This window comes from Prunus dulcis, chromosome 7 (genome assembly GCF_902201215.1).
Source record: "Prunus dulcis chromosome 7, ALMONDv2, whole genome shotgun sequence".
Classification (NCBI taxonomy): domain Eukaryota; kingdom Viridiplantae; phylum Streptophyta; class Magnoliopsida; order Rosales; family Rosaceae; genus Prunus; species Prunus dulcis.
This window is the reverse complement of record NC_047656.1, coordinates 18,543,279-18,555,487: the sequence shown is the minus strand read 5'-3', so window position 1 is coordinate 18,555,487 and position 12,209 is coordinate 18,543,279. Positions and strand designations below refer to the sequence as shown.

At 39.3% G+C, this 12,209-nt stretch overlaps 3 protein-coding genes across 5 annotated transcripts; 1 reads left to right on the top strand and 2 right to left on the bottom strand.

Moving 5' to 3' along the window:
- The first annotated feature begins 434 nt into the window (after positions 1–434).
- LOC117633719 (receptor-like protein kinase HSL1) lies at positions 435–3,887 on the top strand. Its single transcript, XM_034367443.1, has 2 exons — positions 435–3,163; positions 3,286–3,887. Exons 1-2 carry the CDS (start codon positions 505–507, stop codon positions 3,702–3,704), a joined length of 3,078 nt encoding a protein of 1,025 aa, XP_034223334.1. The 5' UTR covers positions 435–504; the 3' UTR covers positions 3,705–3,887.
- Positions 3,888–4,035: 148 nt separating this feature from the next.
- On the bottom strand, positions 4,036–8,675 carry LOC117633717 (hexokinase-1-like). Of its 2 annotated transcripts, XM_034367441.1 has the most exons (9): positions 7,894–8,675; positions 6,853–7,003; positions 6,589–6,771; positions 6,268–6,342; positions 5,955–6,110; positions 5,737–5,835; positions 5,521–5,651; positions 5,099–5,180; positions 4,036–4,778 (listed from the first exon to the last, which is right to left on the bottom strand). In XM_034367441.1, exons 1-9 carry the CDS (start codon positions 8,163–8,165, stop codon positions 4,431–4,433), a joined length of 1,497 nt encoding a protein of 498 aa, XP_034223332.1. In that variant the 5' UTR covers positions 8,166–8,675; the 3' UTR covers positions 4,036–4,430. The 2 variants fall into 2 exon arrangements, with proteins under 2 accessions (XP_034223332.1, XP_034223333.1); XM_034367442.1 differs by lacking the exon at positions 6,589–6,771 and having other exon boundaries at positions 7,894–8,589.
- A 2,344-nt stretch (positions 8,676–11,019) lies between these two features.
- LOC117635175 lies at positions 11,020–12,209 on the bottom strand. Of its 2 annotated transcripts, none has more exons than XM_034369522.1 (3): positions 12,108–12,209; positions 11,600–11,663; positions 11,020–11,527 (listed from the first exon to the last, which is right to left on the bottom strand). In XM_034369522.1, the coding sequence occupies exons 1-3, from the start codon at positions 12,158–12,160 to the stop codon at positions 11,339–11,341; spliced, it is 306 nt and encodes a 101-aa protein (XP_034225413.1). In that variant the 5' UTR covers positions 12,161–12,209; the 3' UTR covers positions 11,020–11,338. The 2 variants fall into 2 exon arrangements, with proteins under 2 accessions (XP_034225413.1, XP_034225414.1); XM_034369523.1 differs by having other exon boundaries at positions 11,020–11,515.

Here is a 12,209-nt window from a genome sequence, read left to right as displayed (position 1 = left end):
TTCAGTCGAAAATATGGACAAGAGAAGTGAGTTTTATACCAATAAAATTTCTTGCAGTTCAAATTTTTGGCAAGGAAGGAGGATTTTTTGGCTTGTATATATATGTTATGGCAACCATTCAATACAGTTTTCTCTGATCCGGACTTCCACACATTATGTATACATAATGTCAACTGATTGGGCTCCTGGTCTTCAACTCAGATCCTTGACTTATTATAAAATAAGAAAATAAAGCAAACAAAAAAATTGGAAATGAAATGCATATATAACTTGCTTCTTGTAAATCGGAAAAATGGAATATAACAAGTTCACACCTTTTTCCTCCACAAATTGGTGGTAGAGTCTTGGTCTCCTCCATTGACAGCACCTTTTTCTCGGTCCACCATTGACCCAGCAAATGACTTTGAAGTCTCCAGTTTTTCGACATCCTTCAAGGAAATGAGCATCCTCTAATTAACTTGTCCTCAAAACCAGAGTGTTCAAACAGCGGGAACAGACCAACTTATGAACCTCCATCACAAAATGACTAAACTCACCCAAACATCTTCTCTCCACACCCATCTCTGCTTCCTTCTCTTCCTCCTCCTCCTCCTCATCAGCCATGCCAACTCTCAGTCATTGCAAGACCAAGAACAAGCTGTCCTGCTAAAACTAAAGTCATACTTGCAATCTCCACCGTTCCTCAGCCATTGGATTCCATCAACATCAAACACTTCCCACTGTTCCTGGGGGCCTGAGATCAACTGCACAAACTACTCCGTCACCGGATTGTCTCTGGTCGACACGAACATCACCCTATCAGTTCCACCCTTCATTTGTGATCTCAAGAACCTCACACTCATTGATCTCAGCTACAACTACTTTCCTGGAGAGTTCCCAAAAGCTCTCTACAACTGTTCAAAGCTAGAGTACTTGGACCTCTCTCAAAACTACTTTGTTGGCAAGATTCCTGACGATATCGACAGCCTGCCTCGGCTTCGATACCTTAACCTTGCCGGTAACAACTTTTCTGGTGATATACCAGCGGCCATTGGGCGGTTACATGAGCTCAGGAACCTGCAGCTGTTTATGAACGAGTTTAATGGTTCCGTCCCACCAGAAATAGGTAACTTGTCCAATCTTAAAGACCTAAATCTCTCTAGCAATATAAAACTTGTGCCATGGAAAATGCCTTCAAATTTCACCCAGTTGAAAAATTTGAAGACTTTATGGATACGAGAATCAAATTTGATCGGACAGCTCCCTGGAACACTCGGGGAAATGGCAGCACTGGAAGAATTGGATTTGGCAAAGAACCGTTTGAATGGGACAATCCCAAGTGGTTTGTTTCTGTTGAAGAATTTGAGTATAATCTATCTCTTCAAGAACCACCTGTCTGGGGATATACCTCAAGTGGTTGAAGCGTTGAACTTGAAAGTTATTGATCTTTCTGACAACCGTTTAACAGGGCCAATACCAGAAGATTATGGAAAGCTTACCAAGTTAACAGGGTTAGCTTTGTTTTATAATGGTTTTTCTAGTGAGATTCCAGCAAGCATTGGCCGTCTACCAAGTCTCATAGATTTCAAAGTGTACGACAATAACTTGACAGGAACATTGCCTCCGGACTTTGGGAGGTACTCAGAGCTTGGAGGGTTCGAGGTTTCGGGAAATAGGCTCACTGGTAAACTGCCAGACCATTTGTGTTATTTGGGTAAGCTGGTAGGACTTGTAGCTCATGAGAATAATCTCACTGGGGAGTTACCAAGCTCTCTTGGAAATTGCACTAGTTTGGTGATAGTCAAGGTTTATGATAATGGGTTGTCTGGGAACATTCCTAGTGGCATGTGGACAGCAACAAACTTGAGTCAGGTACTAATGAACAAGAATTCTTTTACCGGTGAGCTTCCTGAGAAAATGTCTTGGAATCTTTCGCGGCTGGAAATCAGAGATAACAGGTTTTCAGGTAAGATTCCAACCGGGGTGTCTTCCTGGACGAATTTGAAGGTTTTTGACGCCGGTAATAACCTTTTTAACGGTACTATCCCTCAGGAACTTACTGCTCTTCCTAGCTTAACCACTCTTTCTCTTGATCAGAATCAGCTTACTGGCTTCCTTCCATCGGAGATTATATCATGGAAATCACTCAACACTCTTAATTTCAGTCGAAATCAACTCTCTGGACCAATTCCAGAGAAACTTGGTCTTCTACCAGTCCTTACTGAACTGGATCTTTCAGAAAACCAACTTTCTGGCCAAATTCCAGATCTGCTTGGGCGTCTGAAGCTCAACCATTTCAATCTCTCTTCCAATGACCTATCTGGGAAGATCCCATTTGAATTTGAAAATCCTGCTTATGACAGAAGCTTCTTGGACAATCAAGGTCTATGTGCAACTAGCTCATCAGAAAAACTCAGCATATGCAATTCTGAACCCCGGAAGTCCAGCAAAATTTCGTCTAAGTATCTTGCATTGATCATAACTTTCGGCATACTTTTGTCCTTCTTGGCTTTGTCCTTATCATTCTTCATGGGCAGAGGCTATTGGAAGAGAAACGGATCAGATTCTTATTGGCAGCTCACCTCATTTCAGAGGTTGAATTTCAGTGTGTCAAAAATTCTCTCAGGATTGACAGAAAGTAATATGATTGGAAGTGGCGGATCAGGGAAAGTTTATTGTGTTCCTGTCAATTGTACAGGCGATGTTGTTGCCGTGAAAAGGATTTGGAAAGATAAAAAGTTAGAAGAGAAGCTTGATAAAGAATTTCATGCAGAAGTCAAGATATTGAGTTCCATTCGACATGCCAACATAGTGAAGCTGATGTGCTGTATATTCAAGGACAATTCAAAACTACTTGTCTATGAGTACTCGGAGAATCGAAGCCTGGATCGATGGCTGCACAAGAGAAACAGGCCATCCAATCCCTCAAGGTCAGTCCACCATGTTGCGCTGGACTGGCCTAAGAGGTTGCATATTGCAGTGGGGGCTGCTCAGGGCCTCTGCTATATGCATCATGACTCTGTGCCACCCGTTGTGCATCGAGACGTGAAATCGAGTAACATCTTGTTAGACTCTGATTTTAATGCAAAAATAGCAGATTTTGGTCTAGCCAAGATGTTGGTCAAGCAAGGAGAACTTGCTACAATGTCGGCTGTTGCTGGCTCCTTTGGCTACATTGCTCCAGGTAAACCTTACACCCTACAAATGTTAAAGTTCGTTCCTAAAGAAATATGTGTTATTTTTCCTCTCTTTCCATTAGCAATCTCACTGGTTTTTTTTGTTTTTGTTTTTTGTACTTGAATGCAGAATGTGCTCATACAATACGAGTTAATGAGAAGATCGACGTATATAGTTTTGGGGTCGTCCTTCTGGAGTTAACCACCGGTAGGGAAGCTAAGGACGGTGACGAACACACTTCTCTTGCTGAATGGGCATGGCGCCTAGCTCAAGAAGACAACCCTCTTGCCGATGCTTTGGACCAGGACATCAAAGAACCTTGTTATTTGGATGAAATGTGCTCCGTTTTCAAACTTGGTATCTACTGCACCGAGAAACTACCATCTGCTAGGCCTTCCATGAAGGACGTTCTGCAAATCTTGCTCCAGTGCAACCAACCAGTAGTTCACATCGAGAAGATCGAGTATGTTGCTGCTCCTCTACTAAAGAATTCGAAGCGCGAGAAGATACTGGAAGACTGTGATGGTGGTATGGTGACAAATGTGTAATAGACTGGGTTGAATTCAACGAGGTAACCAATAAAGGGGAAATAAGACTTTCGTTTCAGATTGGTCTGAAGCTGATCAAATGTATCCCACAGGATCTAGGAGGTGGCACTCATGACCACGAAGAGTATATTTATGCGGCCAAAGAGAAGATGCATCTATTAGGCCAAACTACCCTGTATATTAGTACCATATGTATAATATTACGAAGAGTACCGTATGTATAATATTACGAAGACGACTCTTAAAATTAGCATACGTGTGATACTGAGTGTCCAAATTTCACAACAATCAGTAGGAACAGTAAGTTTCGAACTGCAAAAACAAGAGAAAATTGTTGCTGATAGCCCATAAGAATCCTGTTTTATTTGAAAAAAGAGAGTAGAAAATATTCCGCAAAAAGTAAACTACTCACAGTTTAAATCCCCCTATTTTATTACGTAATCCAGGAGAAATGAGCTTATGCACTGATAACACAACGCCTAAACATCCGTAGAGCAAAACAAGAAGCTGCAGCAAGAAAGCTTAGCCAACTGGCTATTATGATCCGAATTCGCCAATTACAAGCGTTGAAGGACCATAAATTACGGATGGGATGCAAGATCTCTCGAAATAGGAGCTGAGAACAGCTCCAACTGATCCGAAGCAAATAGTGAAAAGATAGGGAAAATGAAATATACAAAAATTGAGAGTGCCACACTTCATTCATCTACCCTGGTCTTGACCCTTTTATGACTCCTCTACCTCAAGGTACTGGGAGTGAGAGGCTGCCAGGAGGGCAGCTCCAATTCCGGAGCCATCGTTTGAGTGCTCGACAGAAATATGCTCAGCAACTTCATCACCCAGCAACTCCTTGAGAGTGCTCTCCATGCTGGTTCGGAATTCGGTGTAGTGCTCATACAAACCACCATCCAATGCTACAACCGACTTTTGCTTCTCTCCCTCCTTTACTGTGTCTCTACCTAACTTCTTCAGCACTCCCATGATCCCAGCAGCAGATAGGCGGGCCCCACGAGTGGCAACTATGTCACATAGCGCCACAACAACCTTTCTCATTTTCAACGAGGTGTTGGAGATCTACAATTATTGACAAACAAACACCATAGACGCATGTCACCTGTCTTGAGATTGACTTAGAAATTCTAAAGAAAAATAGGAATTCTAGCCGCGCTTTCTAAAAGTGCATGTTTAAGGATGTTGCAAAAAACACACGATTGTACCATGTTCACTCTTTGAAAATGTGATTCAATGAAGGATATAATACTTTCAACCTTTTCTTGCTTTTACTTTTCTTACCACCCTCCCAAAAGAATTACAAAAAGGAAAAGAAAAACTGAATTACATTGCACAGCTAGATAACAAAATGATGATTTCATCTAATTGTATGAGCAATGTACCTCCAGGATATCCTTTAGTTTGCTCCCAACCACTCTCAGATCCGGAGAAGTGTCATGATGCATGGCAGACATGTCAGGAGTCCTGCGCATGTTAGAACACCACCATAAAGACTCGGAAAACTCTAAACACTACATAGCAGGCAGTAGAGAACAACAAGAATAGCTAGAAGGTAAACTCTCAAATACTTACCAGAATCAGATCAATGGGCTAATGGGTAGGATTTAGGTTTTGTATGCAATATTCAATAACCTTTATTAACTTTGCAAGCATGCAACAAAATATTGTACACTCAAGTGACAGTATTTTACAGAAACAAGTCAATTCAAAACATAAAACCAAATTAAATATGAGAACACACAAACACACTTCATGCTAACAATATTTAAAAATCAAATGGTCTACAAAAAATATTAGAATATACCTTAGTATGAAAGGAACTTTTAGTTTTGGGGGGACAACATCACCAAAAAAGGAAGCTTCTTCAGCCATCTTGCGCAATACTCTGCGCACAATGTCCCCTAAATACATGCCAGAAATGATCTTCTCAAAGATCTGCAAACAAAAATCAATTTCATATTATCGCATGTCCATCAAGCCATCCACATATGTAGAAACAAGTAAAGGAAAATGCCGTTACCTGATCCCCAGGATTTAAACTCTCAGCATCAAGTGCTTGATCGTATTCTGTCAGTGGAAGGTGTGATGAGCGAAAATTACCCCACTCCATGTTGATAACCTATTCATGAAAATAAACAATGAATTAGCAATATTCAACCATGGAACTAAACCTTAGCACCAGACAACAAACCATAGTTCCACAATTTTATAGCAAAATTCATATAATAAAAAACTAACCATCTCTCCTGATTTAGGTAGAAGACCATGCCATTTTGGAATGGCATGAGCCCGTTCTACATAAGCAGCATTTGTCCCAGTGCCCAATATCACAGCAGCAATGACATCCTGATTGTGGTATCTACCTCCTGCTAATGTACCAATTGTATCATTGACCTGCATCAGCCTGGCAAGTTAGGATTGTCCAAAATGATTTAGCACTAAATCACCAACCCATCAAGACAGATACTATACCAAACCAGGTTTAAATTAGCTAGTCAAAGCATAACAGAAAAACCAGAATTGCTGAAACCAGAAACCAAACTGGACTTACCAAAGCTGTAACACGCATATCAAGGCCAATTTTTTCCACTGATTTGGTCAGCTCTCCCACCACATCTTGCTCAACCTACACCAATATTAGCAAAGGAAACTGTCAAAGGGGGCACCATACGATAAAAGATTAGTCCAGAGCTACTAAATTTTATTATTGGAACAAATCAATTAGGTACTCAAGGGATAGTAAATAAAGTTTTAGGTAGAACATATGTTAAGAAAGCTCCAATACCCACTTTATCAGGCACAGAGTACTCCAGACGTGATCTACTTGACTAACTACAAACAAAAACCAATAAAGCAAGAGGTGTCAAAGTACCGCGTCTTCAATATTGAAGCCTTTTGTCCACTTAATAAGGGTTCCTGATGCAATTGATGTTTGCCACACAGGAAATGAAAAGGTAAAACCCAGCTCCCTTTGTCTACCAGGAGCAGGATGAAAACCTTCTCCTTCCGTAGCAACAAATTTTGCAAGTGCTTCAGCAATAAAATCAAATAATGCCTGAAACCAAGTCGTGATAAATTATTACCAAGTAGGAACAAATCTAATCAGGTTTAAAAGATTGCTTAAAGAAATACTAACTTCTGAAGTCCCAGTCATCAAATTTGGTGGAATTGAAACTTCGTCAAATTCTTGTTTAACAACACGTTTTTCTTTCCCACCAAGCTGTACACGTATGACACGGAAGTTTGTCCCACCAAGGTCCAATGCATAAAACAGCCCTTGCTCATCCCTGAAAAGATAAGGATGAAAGTAATGGGAAAGTACTACACATGCAATAGGCCCCCAATTAGTCAAACATGTAATAAAGGGGAGGAAAGACAAGAAATATGGCTCACACATGGTCAGTCACTCGGCTCAGTTTATCAACACAAACCATCAATATAATCTACCCAGTATGACACTTCGATATACTCACATAACGCAGGCCACAAACCATGAAGAACATGCTAAAGATGGAGACTAATTAGAGAACAATAAAAGCCCCATCATATGCACATATGAGATAAGGAATTTGCAACCTTGTACGCCTTACCGCTAATTTTAGAAAACCAAGCCATCATTTCTAGATTTAGATCAAAAATAAAAGGAATTACTTTGAAGCAAACACTCACATGGGAGCGGCATGTAAATGCACAATTCCTACAATCAATTACCAGAAGCAAAATTGAGAACTTCAAATAAATAAAAGAAATAATCGACCAGGCGACAGAGACTGAAAATCAGACTCTCTAACAAATCAAAAACAGCAAAGGTGATATTGGTAAAAACCTAAGATAAGGAGAAATCAGTGAATACATTATACCCAATACAGAAACATAAAACCAAGTTCCACGAAATCGCCAAATAAGCATAACATCAACATAACTAACCCGTATTTATTAATCAAAACAAATAAATGAGTTACGAATTCAAAAATAAAACAGAGAAAAAATCGATCTTTAGCCCTTCTAAAAAGAAATTAACATTAAAGGCCAATAACTCAATCCAAAAACAGACATTGATTGTCACAGTTCAAAATTATCGAACCCATTTTATCCAATCCAAAGCTCAAATTACGAGTCTTTCAAGCCCAATTATTTAAAAAACAAAATAAAGGGCGGGTGAGATAAATTGGAATACCCAGTGGGGAGGTTATCGACGTAGCTGATGAGCATCTTGAGCTTGCTGCCGCCTTCGGATGCAAGGCCAGCGTGCATTTCCACAGTCATGGCGTCAGCCACCTGTCTCAGCTTCCCAATGGGGGTCCCGCACTTATCCTCGAACTCCCTCAGTATCGCCATAGCCCGGGCCCACCTCCCCGAGCACTTCATACGGTGTCGTACAACCAGGGCCGCCGCAGCACACACCGCCGCCGCGCACACCACCGCCGCCCCCACCGCCACCTTCCCCATCACCACCACCACCACCAAACCACCGCTCAAATTACCAAATTAGCTTTTGTTTCTCTCTCAAAAGGATGAATCTTTGATTGGTCCTGAATTTGAACTCTTCTGAATCAGATTTTCTGGTCAGGAATCGATTGGCTGATTGAAAGACTCGTGCTTGTATGCTTGCATGCGTATTGGGGAAGTGAGACAGCAGGAGAGAGACAGAGACTGAGAAAGTGTAAGAATTTGAGAAGATAAAAAGCCCTAAGCTTTAGATCGGACTTGGGGAGGGATACAAATGGAAAATCGCTAATCAAGGAAGTCCAGCCTAATTTATGGGAAACTAAGCTGTTTTCTCAGCTTTCTCGGAGAAAAAAGGTAGCGAAAAACGCGAGGCGAGAAGCGAGTGAGTGTGTGCATGCTTTAAATGATTTTCTTGGCTCTGTTTGTTTTCTCGGGAAATTTAAGTATTTTTCTTTTTCCTTATTGTCTTTCCGATTTTCTCACATTTTCTAGAAAAATAAAAGTTTTTTTTAATGAATTTCCCTTTTTTTAATTTTAGAGGGGTTTGGTTCGGAGGGAAATGGGGAAAAAGGGCATGGTTTTGAGTTAAAATTACGAGATTGACCTGTCAATGTCAATGTCAATGTCAACTGTTAAGCTCTCTGTCTATATGGACGAACATGATTCCTTGAGGTGGTGGTGATTTTTGTAGTTTTCAGTTTAGGGAAGGCTACGTGTGAGGTTCTCCCTCATTCCCATGTGTAAAGTTAGGATTTTCTTAGTTTCCAACCGAAACCTTAAAAAAAAAAACGAAAAACAAAACAAAAGTTGTAACTTTAGTCGTTAAGAGCAGTTATTGTTGCAATTAAAATTGTGTGTTTAAATTCTCTTTTCTCAATATCGTTTGTATTAAAAATAATAATAATAATAATTCATTTCAATTCAAGTATTATATATATATATATATAAATATATATAACATGTGCTCCTGACAAAATGCTTTGTTCTTCTTTTTATAAAGAAAAAAGAAAACCCCAGGAGTTGCACACTGCAATTTAAATAGTAAAGAATATTTTAAAATTTGTGAAAATGAAATATTTTGAGAAGTGTACCTCATCAAGGTTGGAAGAGTTTATGGGAAAGGAAAAGTAGACTTTCCCTTGTGTGATTCAATCAAAACCTCTAGTAAACAAGAGCAGCAATAAAGAAAGATGTTTATGATTTAAGGACTGCCTATCGCATTACCATCAACTTGAGGGCCCACAGAAAGTGTAAAGATACATGTTAAATCTGAGTTTGATTTTCAAGTTAACAACTATAAACCGTCCAAATTGGACTATAATCCAACTCAGTTATTAGTCATCACTGAAAAAGAAAGTGGGCAAGTTGCCCCTGAGTTCTCACCGGACACCAGAAGAAAACAGAGGATTCAAATGGAAGCAGACAGCTATTGAAACGAAACAAATCTCCTGGCTGTTGCTTTTCAATTTTCTTAGTTGTATTGTATCTAACTCCTAGCACGCACGAATGAGGAGAAATTTCGTGTACCTATTGGCTATTGCTTTTGAATTTCTTAGTTGCATTGTTTTAACTCGTACAATTCACGGAAGAGGAGAATTTTTGTATAACCATGACATAAAACATCACGTAAGGAGGGAGAAAAAAACGAATACTCTATGCGGTGGTTGCAAGTAAGTTCTTTTCCACACACACTACAAACATTAGGTTGAATTTAAGATCATCTTCAAAATAGTGGTAAGTTGAGATGAAGATCATGTGACCCTACAAAGCTGCAAGCTTTTGTGTAATGAGAGCATCAAAGATTCAAGTGACTATCTACCAGGGTAGTACTTTAAGTTCTGAACCAATCCAATTCAATCCAATTCGATCCAGACAAGTGTTGGCAATGTTCAATGGGTCCACCCTCTTTTTGGTACTTGTCCTTCATATGTGGAGGTTCCATTTCAGTTCCATCAGAAAAAGGAATCCCACAAAGTGGTCCTAGATTGTATTCAGAGGCATCTTTTTACTCTTCTTGGAGGTGTTTTTCGCCAGAATGTTATTGCCTTTATCAAAATTCAAATTAAAAGAAAATGGAAAATGGTGAATTTATCAACTCAGAATTGGTAAAAAGTTTTGTGCTGCCTGCCTTGGGATGGATAGTCCGACAGCTTCATCTGCTCTATTTTATTCGATTCTTGATTGAATGTATGATGATATGGTTATGCTGCTCTTGTTCAACCCAAGTATCCCAAAACCCTTTTCTTTTTTTTTCTTTTTTCTTTTTTGTAATGAATATATTCTGCCCTTTTGTTTTAATGAAAATCTAATCCAAACTGGATAGAACCCACTAGTTGTAACAAATTGGTAAACATCAACTCACTTGGATTTTCCAACAAGCGATATCTCTTACTATTTTTCTCTGTGTTTTATATTCATCTGTCTTAAGTTGATTGCATGAAAGTCTTCTTCCTATATAGTATGTAGATAGATATGCATGCATCATTAATTTAACTATCCTACTCACACCCTTGCATATCCCAATGACTTCATTCATTTATTTATTTGTATTTTTTTTTTAAAGAGATTTCCTATTGAAGAGAAAGAAACGATAATATACTAAATTTACACATACTACACTACACGGATATTGAGACTCGAAATTACTCCAAACCACCATACTAATTGAGCCTTTGCAACTTCATTCATTTATAAATAGAAGAATTGACTTGTTCTATATTATAAAAAAATTCTAAATTAGCTCTCCAACCTATATGACCTTTAGTTTAAGCAACACCGAATGTGGACGTCTAACACAAGGAGACAAGAAGAAAGAGAGAAAAAGCCCTCAAATGTCTTCCATGACTATTGAAAATTGAGTAAGTCAATAAAAGCTTTATCCTTCTTTTGCAAGTCTGAAATACATTGTTGACAGAAACAAGCAACAATAGAAAAAGCCAGACGCCACCGCCCTTATCCACAGGAACAACAACAACAACAACAAAACAATGCACAACAGAAGGAGCAGAAAAACAAGGCAGCACACAGAGACAGCAGCACAAGAAGCAAAATTGGTAATGAATACTTGCAAAAAGCATGTTTCGTACATCTCCAAACAAAACTTCTGCATGTACAGCAATCACATGTTGTATACATAATGAGTTAGAACTCAAGACATATGATTTGATATGAAACTAGTCAGACAGTTCCTTGGAAGTTGGAACAACTGGAACAAGATAATTCCCAAAGGGTGAATCAAAGATCCTAAAGTTTCCAGTGGCACCATCTTGTTGTGCTTGTGCCACTGCAGCATTTTTGGCCTGTTGAACCCTCAAATTGACTCCAGAACTTATAGTTTGAGCCTCTTGAACCTGCAGACACAACTTTTTTCACCCTCATAATTTACTAGTTATGAAAACATGAGCAAGGAGATTGATGAGTAAAAAATTTCTTACTGTTGTTACTGAGGTTGCTCCAACTCTGCTCTTCTTCTCAACTGGTGCAGCAACATTAACCCCACTATATAATTACACAAGCCCAGTTAGAGGCCTAGGGCCTTTCATTATTCAATTGTTTGTTAAACGGCTTGTCGTTTTAGAAAAAGACGATGCCTTATGTGTTGTCGTTTTATGAAAGGCCATCTAAATTGCATAGAACACGAGGCTACTTCTTCCCTACTCCCTACTGCCTACTGCAACTAGATTGTCATGAACCGCCGCATGCATGCCTCAAACTTAGAGAAATATAATATCTTTCTTTCTTTCTTACTTACTTTGATTGTTTGGCAGCCAAAAAGATTCTAAATTTTGTGTCTTTCATTCATGGGTTACCCAAATTTATTCATACCACTAGGCAGGCAACCCAGAGCTTAGCTTTATTCAATAAACAAATTAAAGACCCAAACTTTAAAATACAAAAATTATCAATAAAATAAATAAGCATGAGGGATTGATTAGTAATTACCTGCCAGACAGTGGTTCAGCAGCTTTTCTCCTTCTGGGTGGAGCAGGCGCCATTGTTGGCCGCCGAGCTTCAGCTCTCTCTGTTTCCAGCTCTGACAGAGTT